Raw genomic sequence first — 21,417 nt, forward strand, 5'->3', positions numbered from 1 at the left:
GTGTGGTGTGAAGGCAAGTTAAGGATGATGGGAACCCACAAAGTAAGTGTGAGCTTTTGCTAAGGTCATGAGTGGTCTCAGAACTGGGTTAGGGAGAGGACTAGGGTCCCTTCGGGGAGAATAGATTCTCACTTTGTCTTCAGGTGTCTTCTTTTCAGCCTTCTTAGCCCCTTCAGGGTTTCCTACGATGGGAAACACCAACAAATTGTCTCTGGCTCTTGGAGGGTAGCCTTCATTCTCTTACCCTTCTCTTGTAAGACCTGGCATGCCCTTTGACCCTCCATCCCCTGTGCCACAGCTGATCTCCTGACCCTACTCCATCTCTATGGATGGAGGTGTTACCCACCATCCTGCGGTTTGCCTTCCTCTGGTCTGGCAGACTCTGGCTCCTCTTCCATCATGGCTGCTAGAGGCTGGAGGGGGCACCAGAGTTAAGGAAGATACTGTCTTGGGAACCCATACTTGCCCTGGCTCTCCAGTCAGGCCAGAGAACTATGAATAGGATCTCAGGGTTGGAAGGAGCCTTGGAGGAAATATCTAGTCGACCACCTGCCTGATGCAGAGACTTCCTCCAAATCATCCTGGCAGGTGGGTCACCCATGTTATATTTGAATGTAGCTAATGACAGGGAGCTCACTACCTTGCAAAGTAAGCACATGTAATTTGGGGGCAAGTCCCTACATTAAGCCTATGTCACTCTCCCTGTAACTTGTAGTTATTGGTCTCAATTTGCCTCTGGAGCAATATAGAATATAGTCCCTTTAAAGATCTGAGGACAGCTGGCATGTCCTTCCTGTTTTTTCTTCTTTAATCATTCTCAGTCCCTCCAAATCATGCCCAAAGATCCCAATTCGATATGCTTTACTCTAATGTCTGCCCTTAAAAATACTCTAGTGTGTAAGAGAAAAAATGGGCAGCACAGTTTTTATAATACTTTTAAGAAAATAGAATCCAGATATGGTAGTCTTTCTGGAAGCAGCCAGAACACATTGTTAGTGCCTTACAGTCATTCTACGGAAATCCCTAATTTGCACTCAACCTTCATATCAACTATTTTGAGGCCAAACCTCTAGTTCTGTTTTTGTACAGTTGATTTTTTTTTTGATCCAAGAACAGATATGTACATTTTTCCTTATAGAATTTCAAATTATTAGTTCAGGGCCTTTCTTCTAGTCCGTAAGATTTTTGAATATATTATTCAGTGTTTAAGTTTTCCTTCCTAGGTTTCCCACAAACTTAATGGATATATCGTTTATATCTTCGTTTGCATCTGTGAGAAAAATGTCCACAGCTGAGTACCAAGGACCAAACCATGTTACGAAGCATCAGAAATCTCCTTTTAGCATACACTCCTTAAAGGGCCAGGATACTTTGGGTATTGTCATTCAACCAATTTTAAGAATCCATCTAATTGTAATTATTATCCATATTAGTCCATCCTGGCTGTCCAGAAAGATGTAAGGATATGCTAACAAATTCCTTGCTGAACTGAATGCAAGTCTATGGCATTACCAATCTAGTAACCCTATTACAAAAGGAAATGAAGCTGCTTTTGGCTACTAGCTTTGTGCCTCAGTTACCTCATCTGTAGGTAAGTAAGTCAGACCAGACGATCTTCATGGACCTTTACATGACTCTAGAATTCTCTGATTACTTGGCATGACAAGTTCTCTTCCCCAGATCCAAAAGCATAGCTCTTGCCTCTGTTGTCCAGCAATGCCAGGGACTTGGGGCCTAGCCTTCAGCTGGTTACAGTGGTTAATCTGACAATTTCAGAAGGAAGTTCCTGAAGAAAACACATACTATGGCAGGAGTTCTTAACCCGAGGACCTCTAAAATTGCATGCAAAAATTTGTCTGTTGGGTTATGTGCAATTTTAGGGGAAAGGCTTCTGTCAGCTTCCTAGAGAGGAGACAGGACCTATTCCATGGGATCTCTGGAAGGGACCTCAGTAGGAAGGTATGGTGCTCACATTTTTCTTATCTGCCTGTCCCTTCTTCCGTTCCTTGTTTGCCATAATCACCCCAGTGCGCAGGGTTTCAAACACAGGGTCATTACGATTGGCAGCAGCTAGTAGGAATGGGAGAAGAAAGAAGATGTTACTAGGGAGGCAGAGAAAAAGCTTGGAGGAAAGAAAGACCTTCTAAGTGAGGAAGAGGTGGGATTAAGTAGATACGTGCGTGTGCGTGCATGCGCGCACGTGTGTGTGTGTGTGTAAGATTAGAGGAGGGTCAGCTGGGCATACCTAGGTCTAAATCTACAAAGAGCTCTAAAGACATCACTGGAAATGTAATGTGATGGAGAAAAATATTTACCAACACTCTTTCCAGACAGAGCATTATATGATGTTGGAAAGACAACTTTGCTAAATTGCTTGGGAGTTGGGGAACACTCAGAATCACTATTCTCCTCAGTAGAGTGGTCCTTTAACTATTGGCTTTTGTTCCACTGAGTGGCTTGTGCAAGCTGGGGTGCTACCACTAGTGTGTTCTTTTTACACCCATGTCTTCACAGAATCCAGCATCTCTTCCAAATAAATGACAATGTTGAACAAATTGCCAAAGAATACATTTTTTAAGGGCTGCCAAATTATGAATCTGCCCAGGATGTCCACAGCTCTTGGTCTGGTTCTGAGCTTGGCATTCTTCTGTAACAAGGATGAGGACAGTCTAGAATCCTTGTTTGCTTAGAAATGGTTTTGCATATCAAAAGCACAGATTCTGAAGTTCAGCAGGTGAAGGTTTCAGTCTTGGCTTTGTTTCTTTGCTAATGGTATAGAGACCTAGCTTAACTCCCTCAGCTATCAAATGGGAATATTGACTCTGCATCCAAGATGTCTAAAATATTAGGTTGAGAGAGAACCTTGGGAAATGGAATCTTTCTGTTTTAGGATTTGGTTTCTAAATCTAGAGGTGGTGCTAAAACCAGCTCTAGGCTTAGCCCATTCCCTCAGGTCCCATGTGGGGCACTTACAGATATCTTTGACACAAGCGTACTGCTGGTTGCTGTAGAGTGGGGAGCTATAGGCCCGACGGAAACCAGGGGGCTGTAGGGTAGGACGGGATGGGGAAAAAGCATTAGCGAGAGCAAAGTGGGGCCCAGAACCCCATCTCTCCCATGAGTGCTCACCCCTTCTTGAAGACATGGGCTGAAAAAGAAAAAGCAGGGAAATGGATGGGATGACCTGAGGAGGGACTGGCAAGGGGGTAGCTGGCAACATGTCCCCTCCCTTCTACTTTCTTGCTCCCCAGAGCCTACTCACGATCTTGCCAAAGCATCTCTGCATCTCCACGTAGGACTGACAGTGTTCGTGGATGTTAGTTTTGCAGTTCTTACAGCGAAGCCCAAATTTGTTGTTGACTTGGGAGAGGGGGAGAACATTTGAGTAAGCTTTGTGTTTCCCCTTCCCTTTATACCATTGCTGCTACTCTAGCCCTAGGTCCTTTTTCTGTCTGGGACCCAACACTTTGTCTCTAACAGTATTTTCTTAAAGCCAAACCTTGCCACAGCCTGTCTGCTATACAAATATTCCTCTCCTAAACCCTTTTCCCCACGCCCTGATCCTGACATCACACACTCTCAACTTCCCTTCATGACTCACGCACAATCATCCGGGCACAGACATCACAGAACTTGGGCTTCTTGAAGAAATGATCTTTGAATTTGTGGGGCTTATCATTGACAAGCTTAGGAGGTTCTGGGGGTGGTTCCTCTTCCTCCTCCTCCTCCTCTTCTTCCTCATAGATGTAGTAGATGGGCCCACCCCCAGCTCCCACAGCCTCCCCATTGGCCTGGGGCTCTGGGAGCGGCTCCATCTCCTTTGTCCCTGTAGACTCCTTCCTGAACAACTGCTTCAGTCGCTGTAGCTGAGGGAGGGAGGGAGTGAAGGAAACTCCATGTTAAAAGAATTGTCATACTCTTTGGAGTAAGTAAGGCTGAGGCTAACTAGACATTTTTCTAGCCTAGGGCAAGGGGCGCACACCATGATTAGGGGGTATTGAGGGCTGCAGGTGTTGGCTAGCATTCTAGCAAGAAAAGAATCACATACGAGTACAATTCAAGCACCTTTCAAGGGCTGCAGTGGCTTCCCAGCTCCCCATACCCCATGGTCAGAGGCCCACACTCACCCCACTTTGCCGAGTCTCTGCTGGGAAGGAGGGCTTAGGGGACTCCAGCACCTCCTTTTCTGTCATCCTGCAAGAGGTTGGACCCCATTATGAAATCTAATCCCTGACTGCTATTCTTCCCTCCCTTATTCCTGTCCCTTGCAGTAGGGTGGTCCTTACAGGTGAGGCTTTGTGAGAAATTTGGTTAAACAGAGATCTTTCACAGGGCCTTTGAACAGGAAGATTCCATGGAAGTCCAGAGTAAAGCTCAATAGACTAAATAACTTTCCAACTAGTTTCTCAAACTGACTCCCATCCTTCCACCCTGAGGGGAAACCCCAGAGTTTCCAGCCTCAACAATGCTCAAGGCTGTGTGGTAATTTCCTACAGGTACTTTGTATCTGGAAATCTGTGGGCAATAAAGATGTGACACATACCTCCCCAATCTCCTTTCTTCAAGGGGTGTAATGTGTGGAGGGTTGGGCTGAGACATTTATTCTCCCTACCTCCTTCTTGAGCCTGAGGCCCAGTGCCTAGTTCCCAGCCTGCCTCAGGCCTCAGCTATTTTAAGTTTTCAGAGTAATATGAGCCTTTCCTTCCTTACTATTCTATTCCCTTGACCCCACCCCCACCCCACCCTCCAATCCTAGCTTTGTCCTGGAGTAGAACAATAATTTCACTTCTAAAACCCAACTTACTCACAGATAAGGAGAGAAATGAAGAAAAGTAATAGACTAAGGATTGGGGAAGCTGGGGTGAGCAATCCTGGAAATGGAAAGAGAATGAAGAGGCAACTTACATCTGGGATCACCTAAGTCAGTCCAGTCTGTGGAAGAGGGAGCTTCTGCAGTCTTGATGGTGGCACTTGGGTAGGGCTGGTCTTCTTCCTTGGGGGCTAAGCCCCCCCAGTACCCTCTGTACTTATACCAGCTACCCAGACGGTATTTGTAGACCTAGCTTCTTGCCTTGGTGTCAAAGCTGAAATGACAGGGCTGGAGGAAAGTGGACAGCTGAGAGACACAGCTGACACAGAGAAATTAGACACGGGGAGGTCTGGGCAGGGCTGGACCCTAACTCCTCCCATCTCCCAGAACTGCTGTTTCCTGGTTTTTCATCTATAGTGTGCAGGTCAGTATGGGCTAAATTCAGAAAAAGACAGTGTTCATGCTGTGTACTCATTTGGGTGATTTTAGATGACTGAATTAGAAACAACTTTCCCAATACCCTTTCTCCAAGGTCCAAACATCTCCCCAAGTCTACCTTCCCTGGACCTACTTAAGGAACTAGGCTTCAACTTCTCAGCCACTGTCTTCTTTTGGTTATGTTTTTATACCCTAGAGGAAAAGGCTGGGAACTGGTAAAGAACAGATCATTTTAACTTTCAGAGCTCTACTATCAGACTAGATTGCTTTCTTCTCCATGGGTAGTTGGAGGGTGCTTTGCTGCCATCCTGTATAAGGGAGTGAAGAACACGTAGCACTGCTTTGTTCCCTCCAGCTGTTCCGAGACATCTTTCTCTCTACTCTAAAATCTTGTCATCAGGGTGAAGGGACTTCTTAGTTATTTAAAAAAAAAAACAAAAACAAAAAAAACAACAGGCTGGGACTTCCAACTGACTCTGGGAGAGTAAAGGTCTAATGATCAGGTAGAGATGGTCTTGTTGACATTGGACAGGTTATAATAGCTGACACACAGGGGAGTCTTTAAGTAATATCTCCTTCCCCATGAGAACTGCAAACTCTTGGAGGTGTCAGGATGGCCAAGCCTCACACTTCCTAAGTCATTTTGATTCCAATTCCATCTTCCTCCTCTGATGCCCTAGTGTATGAACTGACAGGTCAGTGAGCTATCTAGCATTCTTATCTCACAGAGATGCAGCCTTATGCTCTGGACTGTGACGCGCCTGAAAGAGAAGATGCTCTCATCTTAGAGGAGAGCAATTTGGAGGTGGCAATGTAGTGCTGCTTTATCCCTTTTATCTGTAAGAAGGATTACACTGGAGGTTGGGCCAGACAAGCTTCAGAGGAGCCTAGCTAGAGATACTGCTACCCACACCGAAGAGATTTCCAGGGCAATATTGTCATTTCTGCTTTTTTTCTCTAAGGGGCAGGTGAGATTGAAAATGGTTTGCTGGATGCTTCTGGGTCTGCAGGCTCTTTAATGACTCTTGTCTGACAGACTGAACATCAAGACTAGTTTTGAGAAGCCTCAGACAGAAAAGTTTCATCTTGCAGGCAGGTGGTTTCTGCTCTTCACCTTTCTTTAACTGCATAGGATGGGGACTGCTGAGCTTGCCTGGATAATATGGCATCTTGGTACTGTAAGTTTAACTAACAAGAGTTTTTGAAAGAAACATCCGCTTCTGTTCCTGTAGAACCCAATCTTCTGGCTTTAAGATTAAAGGCCCAAGTCTTCCATCCCTGAAGTTTTTAGAAGATTAGACAAACAGGTATGAGGCCAGCATCTCAATCCAGTTCTAGACCTCAATTACCCCTCCCCAGCTCAGCCTCAAGGACCCTAAATAAGTGTTGCAGAATTCACAGAGTGGAAGGAACCTCAGAGGTCACCTAGTCAGTCCAAATCTCTTATTTTATTGGTAAGGACTCAGAGGTCCAGAGTTGAGAAGTGATGTGCTTGATGAACCAAGTTAGTGGCAGAGTTGGGAGCACCCAGGACCAAGGTCCCATTAGAGACCCAGACGCCCAACAGAATTATGTGTAAGGAGGAGGATGGGATACAGGGAATAGTGTTAGGAAGATATATATGCATATGCTAGGAAAGCCATCCAAACCCAAATCAAATCCCTCCAACATTGTGGGGCTGTATCAATCCAGGACCTCTGACCCCCACCTATACCAGGGCAGCAACAGAGAAACAGGGATTGACATCCAGTGACAGATTTTTTTTATATATTTAAAAACAAAATCAACCTCCCCCCAAACAAACAAAAAATCAGATTAAATAAAATTTACAGTGAATATACCCAGCAAACATCTGTATGTGCAATTAAATACTGTGTCTGTTACTGCGGCACAAACCTCAAACAATATACAAGTGTTCTGGGGGGTGGGGGGAGTCCCAAGTTTTAACTCTGTGGGGTTTGGAGAGACAAGATGGGGAAAATGAGAGAAAAGAGAAGTCAATTTTGTTTTTCTTAATTCTGTCCATATAAATATATTCATAAAGACAAAAAAAAAGGCGGGGGGAGCTTGGGATGGTAAGGAAAAGGAGAATAGGGGAGGGTGAAACTCCCAATTCTACCTGACCAAAAAATATGGAAGAAATTAATTTTATGGTGAGAGAAGAGATTAAAAAATGACTGAAGAGGATGGGAAGGAGAGGGAAGCAGAGGAAGGCCAACCAGGGAAAAAGAGGGGACCCATGGCTGGGGACTAAGGAGTCCAGTGCCAGTGTGAGCATCTGTCTGTTTCCATTTTCATCCCTACTGTCTTAGGCTCCAGTTTAGTGTCTGTCACCTTCCTTTCTGCCTCTGTCCATGGTCTGTCAGGATCTCTTGACTCCCTCCACCCTGCCCCCACCTATTGCGCCGATCTCTTCCCCTCCTGTTTATTGAGAGCTGGCTCGCTCCAGGATCCTCAGGTCATAGTTCTTTTTGGCCACTCGAAGTTTGAAGCGACTCACAGAGTTGTTGAGGCGAAGGGAGGCATTCTGAGCAGCCAGAGGGCTTGGGAACACAGCCACGATGGTGTACAAGGCAGCAAGGTCCGCGTGGCGGCCATTCTCCGCAGTCCCACTGTTGTCCCCTCCACCCCCGCCAGGCAGCCCCTGAGCATCCTTGAGCCACTGTATCTTGGCGCCGACATGGCGAGCTGAGTGAAGAGTTTGTCCGCCTCAGTACGAGTGATGCCCTCAGGGAGATCTGTCACCTCCAGCACCCGCCCCAGGACTGGAAGGGGAAGAGAGAAGAATGGTTGTGAGAGGGTTAGAGTAGGCAGGACTGGACAATGGCCTGGCAGAGAAGTATCCAGCTGACTAAGTCTGTATATAACACCCTCAAAAGCCCAGCCTTTCCCACTGAGCCCTTTCCTTCTTCCCAGTCAACGCAACTCCTCACCAGCCAGACTCTGATCAGGGTAGCTAGGAGAAACAAAGGAACCTTTTTCTTCTCCTAGCCCAGAGATGCAGGCAAGAAGAGACTGGGACTCAGAATTCCAGATTTAAGATCTGGAGACCCACACCTCAGTTCTCTCATAGAGAGCTGTTACTGTGAAAGAAGTGTGGCTTTTGCTGATGTTCTTTCATAAAGTCAATAGCCTAATCTGAAATATGTTCCATAGCTCCTTTCCCATAGGCTGGCTCAAATAGATTCCTTTCTTAAAGTCAGTTTCCTCTCCTTTCCTTGTTTAGCAAACTGCTCCACAAAGGAAAAATCCTGAGAGATTCTGTATGCCTAATATAAAAGGCCTGCAAGAGGAGAGTTACTTCTCTATACTTTCTTGTCAAGTTTCTCCTGAATTAGGTCTAGGACTACCAAAGTTAGACATCCTAGATTAAAGTCAGGACTACTCCCACAAGACGCTCTGTTAATAAGCTCAGCAACCCTCATCATTGTGTTATTCCTAACTTTTACCACCATCTTCCCCAGGACTTAGAATAGCTTGGTAAGGAGGACAGAGATATTTCATCCAGCTTCTCCTTGCTCTTGAGTACAAAAGGGTCCTATTTCTACTTCCCACCCTAAGATGGCTTTTCCTAGCCATCCTAGGCTAGTAATGTAGGGCTGAAAAGGTGAGCACCTTCTCTTGGGGATTCAGCATCCTGTCACTCACCAACATCTGTCGTCCCCAGGTCAGTGGAGGCAGATTTGAGTGCTTGTCTCTTGCTCCGGTTTCCATGTTTCAATCCACTCTGTCCCTTCAACATTTGAAAGATAACTCTCATTCTGGGCAAATAACACTGACTGCCTTGCATCTCAATGTCTGCCTGAGAGATTAAGGAGGAGTACCTAACCCTGATGACCCCACCCCACCAGGTAGTCAGATGGGCCAGGGAAAAGCCACCAAGAAACACAGGGATGAGGTAGGAGGAATGAGTAAGGGAGTGGGGCAAGGCTCCTCCCACTTTGTTCATACTCTTTGTGTTGTCTTTGTCCACCCAGCTGGTTGAGGAGGATGGCTCAGAGACAGGGGCCCAAATGAGGAGGGGGAGGGGTCTGACGGCCCTAAGGCTGATGGCAGACACCTTTACCTGGTGCACCGTGTAAGTTGACTGGCCATGGAGCAAAGGAGGGCAGATGGACAGATTGTACTGTAATGGCTGGCCCAAGAGGGCATAGCGCCCATCACCTAGGGAGGAAGAGCAGATTGTTTTCTGGGAGTTTGAGCTTCATGGTATGACTTATAAGACTTCAGGGGCTCTGGAGATAGATACTATTACTACTTTTTTAATAAGAGCAATACCTATGAGACTGATTAGAGTTGTCTCTCTTCCTAAACTCCTTGGCTCTCAGCTGTATCTCAGACAAATGGGACTATTAGGATCCCTCACCTTTGAAAAAGGGCTTTGTCCATTATAGACAAAAGGCCCTGGAGGAAACCTAGAGACCTCATGAATGTCTTTTATTTCTTATATAGCTTTTTCCCACCTCAAATCCAAGGCTCAAGTTTCTAACTCATGTGAGAGGCAATAAAATGTAGTAGACAAAAGCACAGACTTAGAGCCAGGCTGCCTAGGTCCAAACCCTGGCTGTTATTAGAAATGTGATGTTGGGTATGTTTTCCCCTTGATAGAGTTGCTAGGAAGGTTAAATGAACATAAGACAGGTAAAGCATTTATAGCAATGCTTGATAAATACTAAGTACTTAAGTGTCACCTATTATTGTCGATAAATATATATCCAAGCACTTTAAAGGTTTTTTTTTGTTTTTTTTTTAGGTGAGGCAACCCTTGGTTGACCTCACAGATTGCAAGGACCTTGTCAGCTTACAATCTCTTACTTTTTTATTTTATTTTTTACACCTACAGCATCTAGTCTTCCTAGGTGGTCTCTCATCCAAGTACTAACCAGGCCCGACCCTGCTTAGCTTCCGAGATCAGATGGAATCGGGCTTCTTCAGGGTAGTATGGCTGTAGACTTAAAGTTTTTAAACCATATTCTCATCTTTTTTTTTTTTTATACTGCTTGTGACAGCCTAGACAGCAAGCAGATAAGATTATTCCCATCTTATGTGTGATTAACCCTGTATTTTATGGATTAGGAAACTGAGGTTTGGTTCCAAGTTTAAGTAACATGTTCAACATCACACAGCTATTTAGTGGTACAACTAGAATTTGAATCCAAGTCTTTTAACCCATATCCAGTGTTCCTTCTTCTAAAGCCATTCTGTTTTTGACACAGTCCCCCATATTTCCACGCCTCAGACTCAGTACTGATGGGATGAATTCTGGTTTATCAGATAGTTCAGTGAATTTCTTTTCCCTGGCTCAAAGTCACCTTTACTTGGTAATAAATACTAAGTATGTAAAGGTGTTATATAGTAAGTTAACTATGGGCATTTCTAAAAAGGGGCAGGTGTCCTTGGCCTAAATAGGAATATTAAAATGTAAGAGCTGGCTTCCAGAGTTGGATGACCAGTCACACTGGTTCCCTGCCTGTTGCTATCTTCTTGATCTTCCCACTTGGAAAAGGGATGTGAAGGGTGAATTTGACAGCAGTCAGCCCTAATCTAACTCCTTACCCTGTGCTGGACCCCCAGGTCGGGGAAACTGTGTGAGGACTGGAAGGGGACTGAGTCCTGTGCAGACACTGCTGAGGCTGGTGACAGGAGAGGGTGCTGGAGACTGGGTAGGAGATGTGACAGGGCTGTTGCTCATTTGTGTGTTGGCCTGTGAGAGAGAAGAGTACAAATCATGTGAACACCAAACATTATCCTCTGGATATTCCTATGGCTTGGCTTAAAATTCACCTCCCTCAGGAAACTTCTCTTGCTGAACTCTGCCAAAGTCAGACTGTTCCTTCAAATTGCCTCCTTAGTCCCTAATTAGTATGTATTATTTTAATACCCACTTTTTTAAATACTGTTTTAAGTATTCTCTTAGCATTTTCAAGTATGTGTCCCATCTGCCAGCTTAGAACTTAGGTTCTTCGAAACAAGATAATCTCCTCTATTTCTTGTATTTCTCCCCCAAAAGTACGCAGGGAAAGACATGCAAAAGAGGCTGCTCAATGACAAAGATTACTCTCTGAGAAGAACTGGTCACCTCCTTGCCAAGACAAAGATGGGTTGCAGGACTCACCTGGGGGCTACTGTCAGGACTGTACAGGTCTCCAGGTTTTTGCCCCCGCTGGTCCATGCTATAATATTTACAGTGACTCCACTGGACCATGGATGGGTTCTGGGGGGGCTGGGGTCCATTAGGGACATTCAGCTGCATGACCACCACACCTGGTCCAGAAGGTGACACTCCTGAATAGTAGGAAGAAAGTGACTGGTTATGAATTTAAACTGTATTTTGGGTGTCAGCTAACTCCGAGTGGGAAAGCCAGTAAGCAAATACATTGACTCTCTTCAGGGTCACTTAAACTGTGTCCCGCCAGGAATCTGAGATAGTTGCTGATTTGGTTTCTGACTCTCCCTCCTCAAGCCAGTGGAAGGGACATAAGTCCCAGATGCCAATACTCTCCTGGCCTTCACCTGGTGAGGGGTACTCTGGTATGCTTGGCAGAAAACTGCTCCATTCTGTCAAAGTAGGGTATTACCAAATGCCCAGATCAGATTGCTCAAATGTCTGGGCATGGTACAGGTCTCAGTCTGAGGCTGGGCCAGGGCTGTAGGCACGTGAAGGCTTTTCCGGTAATGGCTGCAGATAAGTCAGCTAGCTATCTTTGGTTGTTCTGGAGAAGATGAATGCAAACAGCTTCACTAAGTCAGACCTAGAAAGTACTTCTTGGGCAAGGGTGAGGTGTGTTGGAAATATACATTTCAAGCAGAAGGAATGGCAGAGATGTATGTCATATTCAAGAAATGACAATTCAAGGTGCTAAGGCACTGAGGCTTATGTAGGGAAAATAGTAAGAGATAAGATACGTTTATTCATTTATTCAGTAGACGTTTACTATGTGCCAGTTCCCATGCTGGGGACTGGGTGTACGATAAATAAAACTGGTCCCTGCCCTCATGGAATGGACAGTCTATTAGGGAGTCGGACAGCAAACAAATAGTTGATGTCAGAGTTTGAAGCACATTCTGGTGAGAGTCTTTAATCTGTAGGTATTGGGGATAAGATCTGTGCTTCAGAAAGCTAACTCAAATGGCCGAATGTAAGATGGCTGATGGAAGGAGTGACTAGTGGTAGAAAGACTAGTTAAGAAGCTATGGAAACTGAACAAGGAGGTTCAGCTATGGAAACTGAATCAGAGCAGTGACAGTAGGAATAGAGTAGGAGGGTCAGACCCTCTTTGAAGGTTTCACTGACAGGTTCAGGTAACTGACTGGATACAATCCTGAGGTTTTAGCGCAGGCAACCATGGATAGTCTTACCCTCTCACAGGCTAGGGGAAGGAAAGGGCTCAATGAGGAGGAACATTAAGTCCCAAATCTTCCTCATGGTGAAAAACAAAGTAAGGGGTCAGGGAGAAGCAGTGTGATGGACAGTCCCTGCTGGGAGGGATGGGCAGGAGCTCTGCTTCACCACAGGGTACTGTCTGGTGTGAGGGTTTGCTCTTGACCTCTCAGGCTATATTTCTGTAGAGAGACAGGCTGAGTTCATATGTGTGTAGTGGTAGAGAAATGGAACTGGGGCTTGCAAGCTTGAAAACCTGCTGCAATGCTGCTGTTTTCATGGCTCTGTGCTCTGGTGCTGCCACTGCTGCTGCCATCACATTGCTTCCTGTGACGGGAAATGTTGCAGCCTCTGCCCTGGGCACCCATCCTGCTGGGAAGTGAGCGTGATTGCTTTTCTCAGGTAGCATCAGTCAAAGGAAAAGGAAAAGGAAAAAAATGGCAGAAAGCCTGAGAGAGCAGCTCAGGAGACACAGCATCTGTCATATTCTATTCTCTAGTCAATTTGTGACCCCCTCCCAGCCCAGTTCATCTAATCGAAGAGCACAAATACTCAGAGAGACTGGCTCATACCTTCCTATCTCCTGCCAAAGGGGACAGGGTATTCATCAATATGGCTTGCAGAAGGACCACGGAAAAATTGCACAGTTGTGGAATGTCATTTAACAGCTACCCCCGCCACTATAGTTGCTTTGGGCATTTTATTTCCCCATCCTAAGAGCCCCCACCTACTCCAACATCCTCTACCAACAAAATTGCAGTTGACCTTATTCAAATATCTCATTGCTACCCGAGGAGGCCAAGGCAAAAATAATCAAATCTACAGCTTTTGGAAGGCAGTTCATAATCTGAGACTAATGCCGTAGGCCAGTAAAAGGTAGTGGATATGTGAGTGTGTAGGGTGTGGGCATAAGTAAGGTGGTGGAAGCTCTTTTTAATACCTACATGTAGTCATAAAGAGCTATTAGGGGGCTCAAGGTGAGGGGGAAAAAGAACAAAGCCTTGGTATAATTTTCTCTGATTCCCAACAAAAACAAAGCCAGAGTTCTCAGAAGCAGCCTGATTCCTGAGCTCCTCCCTCCAATGAGTTCTCCCCCGCTGGCCTGGAGCATTGTTCCTTCACTCAGCCGAGGACACAGAACACTACTCTGCTGATGAGCTGATTTTTATGCTTCTCTTCTTCAAGCCAAAAGCAGGTGGCATGCTTTAGCAGCTGAACTTGTTGCTACTTCTTAATGGACATGGCAATGAAAAAAAAAAAAACCCACCACACTGCCCAGTGACAGCACTTCCATATAATCAAGTTGGAGGAAGGAGCCTGGGTTGGAATGGGAAGAGGGAGAAGAGGGTTGAATAAGGAAATCAATTTTAGCTCGAAAGCTCTGAAAGGAGAGGGGACGTGTGAATGGCTTTTTAAGTGGCATCATTAAACCTGGGCAGAAAGGTCGATTGGGCAGAGCAAACCACATAAATACAAACAGATGACGTTTATGTCTGGCAAAATTGGTTTCTGTTTAGTTGTTTTTTTAGACACTAAGGTAGAAGATTGGTAAGGTTCTTTTTTTTTTTTAACACCAGAAATCAAATCTATGGAAAGGAATGTCTAGAGAAATAAAATCCACAGGCACCTTTCTCAAATTACAGAACAGAATCCAAGAGTATCTGTTCTTTTTTTTTTTCCTTCAGTGGAGGAGAAAGATTTCTTCTGGGAGTGGGAGAGAAAAGAGTTAGTCAGCCTTGGTTGAATCCTCAAGTTCAAAATGAGCCAGTACATAAGAGGATAGATCTATGTGCCTCACTCGCCATGATGCTGTGTCACTGTGAGCTGAGAATCTGTGCACAGGTTTCATTGCCATTTTATGTCTGTGTGCGCTTTCCCCAGACAAGCATCCCTGTAGAAACCTCGAGGGACCTGCAAGCCATCATTTTAGTGAGAAGAAAAGTGTTTCCTGGGGTTATAGTTATGTCTAATATCACAGTGGAGGAATTAAGGTCCAGGCCTGGGGGTAAACTGGGTAACTACAAAAATGTATTAATAAACCAGAACAGTTGTTCCATGAACAGCCAATCCTAATCCCTGGCTTTATTTTTGGAAAAGTGACCATGTTGCTACATGGGAGAAGGTGCGAGGGAGACACTATTCTCTGAAGGTGACATAGCAGTCCTTTTAGACTATGCTGGCCTTCTATCTTCCTAGTGAGGGTAAACTGGAAAGGAAGGCAGAAGCAATTTTCTTTCCTTCCACTTCCTGTTAGATTTCCACAAGCAGGGATTGGAGACTTTTAAAATCACTGGTCTGGTGAATATGGACTCTTAGATGATGTGGGTAGAAGAGAGGGTCCCATCATCTAGAAGTACAAGGAGTCAGTCAGAAACCTAGGATCGATTAGGGTAGCTAGGAAAAAAGGATATATAACAGAAAAGTCCAAAGAAGCAAGGGAACTAGATGATGAAGAGTTTCTTCCATTTCTACTGATCAAGGAAGAGCCTAGATTATCTCCTTCCAGCCCAGATCTCTAAGTGCTGCCAACTTTCAGAATATCAGCTGTTTGTTTACTTAACCCAGCACTAGGTCCAGAGTAGGTAATGAAAAAATTTTTTTTCACTTGGTTTATTTTCGATTCAAAGACCTTATAATTGAAGATGAACAGATATAACCAGAGACCCAATAGACAGACCACTAAGGACAGTATATCCATATGCATACGCACACATGTTAACAAACAGGAGAGAAAATGCCCTGAGGTACTAAGCACCACCCCAGGCTACAGTGGTTCTTAGAGATGGTTTCTACAATTTCCATACACTGCTGGGAATTTCAGGGTGAAGTGTCCCTAGCGGACACTAGGAGAAATAGCTAGAGAAACCAATAATATAATAAAGGGTAAAGGCTGTTGAATTTAACATTTCTCAGCCTGTGAGAGATCCACATTTGGTCTGGATGAAGGCAGAAATACTTGCTCCTTGGAGGTAAGAGCAGACCATGTCTTATGCACAAGATTAATTCTGGAATACACTCTACATCATCTAACATAGTCAAAGTACAAAAAATCTTACATGAAAAGTACTCCATTTCTAAATGGGGAAAATCATCAAAATACCTCCCTCTCACCAGCAGAGGGCACTCTGATATTCTCACAACAGAGCCAAATGGGAATGGCTGGAGGCCACGTTAAGACCTCCTCCATTCCAGAAACCCTGAAGTTTAATTGCAGTGTAATGCTATGTCACGGTGGGGTAAAAGGGAAACAAACAAGAGCAGCTGTACTTGGTCAGCTGGGGGAGTTCTTGGCAAAGGCAGACAGCGAGGACCTTCACAGAATAAGCCTATTCACCTGGGAGAGGTGGTCTCTCCAAAGAGGGCCTTCACCTACTTAACATAATATCTATTTCCCACTGGAGGGAAAGAAATAGAGTACAGAAGCCTTTTAAAAGCGTGTTATTGAGAATGTGGCATAGGAGATGGAAAGTCAAAAGACCCAAGTTCAAGTTCTAGGATTGTTACTTTAGGCAAGTCATTTATCATCTCTGAGTCTTCAATTTTCTCTTCATAAAACCGTGGTGAGAATTAAATTGATAGAATGTGAGCACATACAAAAAATTGTTAGAACAAATCTAAGATATGACTTAAAAAGCATTTTATTGGCCTCTCTCACATTCCCAAGAGAAAAAAAAGCTGTTTATAGGAAGAATGAGTGCAGGAGACAGAAGTAATAAGCACTTCATGTCTCAAAGGCATGTGAGTGGTGAATATAATGCTGGATTCAGGAAAAAAAAAAAGAACAAGAAAGAAAACAAGGAACTCGATCAAACATGTGGCTTCCTAGGGACAGGGATGGGGTAACCAACCTCGTCTTTCTTGAGAGGTTACCTTTAGCAACCCTGGAAAACTTACCAGCCAGGACTCTGGTCTTTCCTCTTGATGATGTCACGGTTGAAGAGAGAGACAATCCTTGAACTCTCCCTGCCTTTCTCAGCTCTAGAGCACAAGTTCTTCAGCAGTATTTGCTCTTACCAGTGCCCAAGACTCCCCCAAATTTTTATCCTCTTACCTGAGTACTGCTGTGGCATCTGTGGTGGACTGCAAGGAGAGGGAGATTGAGGCATCTGGTACTGCTCAGAGCCAGGAGGTTGCAGAAACCCCACAGAAGGGCTGGGGAGATGGAGGAGAGAAGAGTGTTAAAAGTAATAGAGGGAGAAGCTCAGCTCTGGCAAACAGCTGCTGTTTCCTGGGCCTCCTCTGTGGGAAGCAGAGGCAGCTCCAAGCCATTCCCAGACCAATTTGCCACGCAATTTCTAAAATCACTCATCAGTTCAAAGTTAATTATATATATTTGTACTTGATCATCTTTCAATTAAGAAGCTGCTAATCAGTGCTACAGATGAAATGTGTGACGCATGCTCTTCCCAACAGTGTGAATATACCAGACACATGCATGTGTGCACGCGCGCGCGCGCGCACACACACACACACACACACACACACACACACAGAGAGAAACACACGAAGAGAGTACCAGAGACAGACACACAGTTCAAGAGAGAGATGGGCAAAAAAGAAATAAAGAGATGTGTGATTTAGGATATTTACACAATGGCAAACACAGTCACCTAAAGACAAATGGGGAAACCCCCCACAAAACTCAAGACAACAGGAGACGTACATATAGAAAGACAGAAATAAACATATATACGCTGAGAGAGACATACAGAAATACACACAGGTAGGCCCAGACTTGAGTTCTAGTTCCGGCTATGCTTTTAACTAGCTGTGTGACTTTGGGTAAATTTCTTAACAGTCCTAGCTGGAATTTCCTCATTTATAAAAAAGGGAGAAAAATAAAACAAAGCGAGTGGACTAGATATTTCTAAGGCACTTCTATCTCTACAATTCTATTAGCTATGGTATATATTGATATATAGAGACATATAGAAATAGACCAGCTGAGTTCATCATGGATATAAAAAGAAGTACACAGAAAATTTTACATATATGTACTCCAAAGTAATGATGAGCAGTCTCTATCTATCTCACAGTTCTGAATTCTGCCAATTAGCAAAACAAAAAATGAGAAATTATAAAGCCTCTGTCTCTGAAGCAAGAATTTTTTGTTGCTGATGTGCTCTTATGGAAATGTCAAATCAATAAGGAGAAAAGAAGAATGAACTCCCTTATAGTCTACCTGCTTTAAGGCATGGGCACCACTGGGACTTCTACCCCTGCCTTTTTTTTCTTTGGCCAGTGGAAACAAAATTCTGGTACAACAGTTGCTGAAGGTCTACGGGAAATGTGTGCTGACTTTCCGGGAGTCCTCACCTCGTACCGTTCTGCTGAGCTGGCGGGATCATGCTGTAGTACACTGGCATGCCCCCTGCTGGGAGGCCCCCTTGCACAGACTGGCTTGCAGGGACCAGCATGGGTTGCTGGAAAGGCGGCTGGACCACATTTTGCGAGTCATTACCCACTGGGACCTGAGTGGAGATAAGAAGAGGATGACCACTCGTACTTCATCCACAGAACAGCTCAGTCATCACTAGACCTGGACACTCTTTTTTCTCTTACTTCTTAGACATTATTCTCCTCATTTGCCTATAGGAAATGCTTACAGATCTACCTCCATTTCTCTCTTCTCCAAACACCATCCTTAGGCGCCTGATATGGAGAAAGGAGTCTGACTTCCTTCAGATCCTACTTTTCTGAGCATATACTCATTTGCATGGCTGTATAAAGACCAAATAATTTAAATAAAGACTCTTCTCAAACTGTTTTCTCTCAGAGGAAAATAAACCTAAAAATTTTAGGAGTGAAGTGAACATTTCAGTGTTACAGAGTTATCTGACTGGATAGCATGGGAGGCTGTTCTCCTTTCCCTCATCCCGAGGACTGAGTGATCTTTCCCAACGCAGAATGCACCCACTTGGTAAGAAGGCAGTGGAGTGTACTGAACTACCAGGCCTTGCATCTGGCCCCCCATGCTGCTCCTCTGGGTACTGAGTAGGCCCTGGTTTTGTGGCTGCTGGACTCCAATCATGCCTTGGTAAGCCGCCTGCTGCTGGTTAGGCATCATGGGCTGTAAACCTAGGGATGGGCAAGGCAGAGAAGACATTAATATGGTCTTAACAATGTTTAAGAGATCGCAGTCTATCAGTAATTTCTCTTCTGTCTCTTTTACCTTTTCTTTTTCTGGAGATTCTGGGTCTCTCTTTAGAACTTTAATCATTCCTGCTTTTTTAACAACAGGGAAGGTAATTCTCTCTTTTCCAGTCTCTACCTTTCCCTTATTCACTGTCTTCTTATATTAACAGTTCCCCTTACCAGGCTGCTGGGATGGCTGAGGCAGCTGTTGACCACGCTGGGGGCTGTAGGCCACCGGGTGAGAGAGAGGTCGATATTGCTGGTTGGAGTTAGGATACTGTCCAGTGGGATAGTAAGAAACCTGGATCTATGGTAAGAAGAAACACATGTATGAGAAGGTCCCTCAAATTGAGAACCAACATCCACAAACTATTAAATGCATCAGGGCTGATGGCTAAAAATCTGTAATGGATATTTTGGGTCTGCAATTACAACGTTGGTATATAAGTTTTAAACAGAACAAGAAGGACTTGTGTCATCTAGAAAAACAACTTCTGACTAGAAAGACAATTCTCAAGTACAAGGTGGAGAAATAGAGGTAGGAGATAGGTATCCCTCTGGTGTCTAAATTAAAGGAAGAAAGGATTATAATACTGGACAAAATGAATTAGTGATTTAAGCTGAGAACCTGAGCTGCTCACCTGTTGAGGGGGCTGCATGTAGCCCTGGGGTGGCAGGACTTGCTGAGTAGGTGGTGCATGGCTAGAGGTGGAATAGTTGGAAGTGGCAAGGGGCTGTCCTGTAGAAGCCATGATGAAGCTAGTCTGCTGAGGGTGCTGGGAGATAAGTGGGGGCTGGAACAGAGCTGAAGATGGGTCAGCTGCTTCAGTAGAACCTTGGCGGCTAAGGCTCATTTGTCCAAAGGGGTTGCTGAGGTCATCTGCCTGTTGACAAGAGTGGGAGAAACTCAAGGACTGAGGTCGTATCAAACCCTAAGTCTTTGGCTTCAACATAGACAGACAGACCGACAGAAATAACAACCCTTTCTACAGTCTTCCTTACTTACACCAAATCCAAGATGCTCCTGCTTCTGAGCCCTGGGAGGCACTTTTCAAGCCTCTGTCATTTGATGTTTTAAAATTGCTCTGAACTGAACAGCTGTTTGAAACCCAACTCTACAGCCAGTCTCCCTAACACATATGAGGTAACAATGGCCACTCTGATTATGATTTTGATTAGAGTTTGTCCTGGGGTGTTAGGAGCAATGACACAGCTTCTATATATAGAAATAGGACAAACCAGTGGGTTAAAAAAAAGATTTTCCATTTACCTGACTTCCTCATGCCTCCAACCATACAAAGTACCCCTAACGTTGTCATAAATTCCTATTTTATAATAAAGGACCCAGATAACACCTTGAGTGGATTATGGGTGGCTAGGTTCACTTGGCTCCCCAGCTCTGTCTAAGCAGCGCAAAGATTGGTGGACTCCTATTCCTGCTGCTTATCTCCTTACACCCTCTTGAGGTCATTTCCACCTCTGTTCTCTGACACCTGCCTAGAGTTCTACCCTTAGAAACAGCTTCCAATTCTCACCTCTGAAAGGAAGTCAGGTGACTGACTGGCTAGTCTGTAATTACCTTCTCTCTCAGCTCTCTTCTCAAGCAGCAAGAGTGATGGTGTTCCATCTCTCACTTATATGGTGATAGTTAGAGTTTGTTAGCTTCCTCGTTCTTTCTGCTCCCTAGACAATAGCACACACACACACACACACACACACACACACACACACACAGCAGAAGTTCTTTTGCAAAAAAAACCACAAAAACTAGTAGAAACAAAAGGGAATGCTTTCTTGTTGTTTTACTCAATTTTCAGGGATCTGATCTTCAAGTTAGCTATTTTGCTACTTTAGTGGGCAGAAACAGGTAACAAGAAGATTGCCGATTATTCTGAGGCCCATATTCCAGGACTTTTCAGAATGGAGATAAGAGGTGGGAGGAAAGGGGATTCTAATGAAAAAGCAGATGGGTGTGAGTAACACAAAATAAAAAAAAAAATCAGGGTTCCTATAACCATTATAGAAGTTATCTGCTATGAGGCAAATTAGATCTTAAAAGGATTTATAGTCAGGGTACAAACAATTTAAACAGCATGTGTTACATATTAGGAAAGGTATTTTTTTATGTAAAATAACATGGTAAGATAGGGGAACATTTTACCTTTTTATAAATGGTACCAGAAAAATTTGCAACTGTGTTTTTATTTTTAAAGGAAATGATAAGGAGCTCAGGCTAGACCAATATCCGATTTTGTTGTCCCTGCTAAAATTCAGGGGAACTCAGTATTCCTGTCTTAACATTCAGGCATCTTCTGATGGCTAAAGAGCTGTGATGCGGTCACTAGATGGAGTATATAGTTCAGCCTGTGCTGGCCTCTCAAGAAGAAGAAACATCTTTTAACATGGCCCTCCAAAAAGCGCAACTGCTTTGCAAGGTTGTCACAGTCTGACCCAGACACACCCACAGATACAGGCCACACATGGACAAGACAAAAAGGGGGAACGGAATTTATACCATGTTGTACTGCTGGGGCGGAGAGACTGGCAGAAGGACCTGGGGACAGGAGCCTGGAGAGAACTGAACAGGCTGTGGAGAGGGCTGCAGAGCCGAGACTGGCTGTGGACCAGCAGACAGGCGCGTGGAAAGGGGAAG

At 44.5% G+C, this 21,417-nt stretch overlaps 2 protein-coding genes and 1 pseudogene across 14 annotated transcripts in view; all 3 read right to left on the minus strand.

Moving 5' to 3' along the window:
- STAC3 (SH3 and cysteine rich domain 3) overlaps window positions 1-5,098 on the minus strand; it is a 6,699-nt gene extending 1,601 nt beyond the window's left edge. For 3 of the 13 annotated variants that reach the window (XR_005653451.1, XM_039865758.1, XM_039865757.1), the window contains exons 1-8: window positions 4,906-5,098; window positions 4,128-4,194; window positions 3,602-3,866; window positions 3,263-3,360; window positions 2,974-3,148; window positions 1,973-2,070; window positions 347-413; window positions 133-182 (exon numbers count right to left, since the gene is read on the minus strand). Coding sequence is in view for 10 of the 13 variants with exons in the window: in XM_039865758.1 (XP_039721692.1) it covers window positions 133-182; window positions 347-413; window positions 1,973-2,070; window positions 2,974-3,148; window positions 3,263-3,360; window positions 3,602-3,866; window positions 4,128-4,194; window positions 4,906-4,907 (822 nt within the window). In the remaining 3 variants the exon portion in view is untranslated. Of the gene's footprint in view, window positions 1-132; window positions 183-346; window positions 414-1,972; window positions 2,071-2,569; window positions 2,648-2,973; window positions 3,149-3,262; window positions 3,361-3,601; window positions 3,867-4,127; window positions 4,195-4,905 lie in introns of all 13 variants that reach the window. The other 10 variants (XM_039865762.1, XM_039865760.1, XR_005653452.1 and 7 more) reach the window with 7 other exon arrangements.
- Window positions 5,099-6,676: 1,578 nt separating this feature from the next.
- Window positions 6,677-21,417, minus strand: part of R3HDM2 (R3H domain containing 2) — a 128,593-nt gene continuing 113,852 nt past the window's right edge. The window contains 12 exon segments of the mRNA XM_039865755.1: window positions 6,677-7,927; window positions 7,930-8,013; window positions 8,897-8,981; window positions 9,315-9,412; window positions 10,805-10,952; window positions 11,364-11,533; window positions 16,681-16,781; window positions 17,946-18,100; window positions 18,547-18,707; window positions 18,945-19,071; window positions 19,406-19,648; window positions 21,280-21,381. Of these exon segments, the coding sequence (XP_039721689.1) occupies window positions 7,674-7,927; window positions 7,930-8,013; window positions 8,897-8,981; window positions 9,315-9,412; window positions 10,805-10,952; window positions 11,364-11,533; window positions 16,681-16,781; window positions 17,946-18,100; window positions 18,547-18,707; window positions 18,945-19,071; window positions 19,406-19,648; window positions 21,280-21,381 (1,728 nt within the window). The 3' untranslated portion in view covers window positions 6,677-7,673.
- Window positions 10,083-10,201, minus strand: LOC120605189 (uncharacterized; annotated as a pseudogene).

This window comes from Pteropus medius, unplaced genomic scaffold, assembly GCF_902729225.1.
Source record: "Pteropus medius unplaced genomic scaffold, Ma_sr-lr_union100, whole genome shotgun sequence".
NCBI classification, from domain to species: Eukaryota; Metazoa; Chordata; class Mammalia; order Chiroptera; family Pteropodidae; genus Pteropus; species Pteropus medius.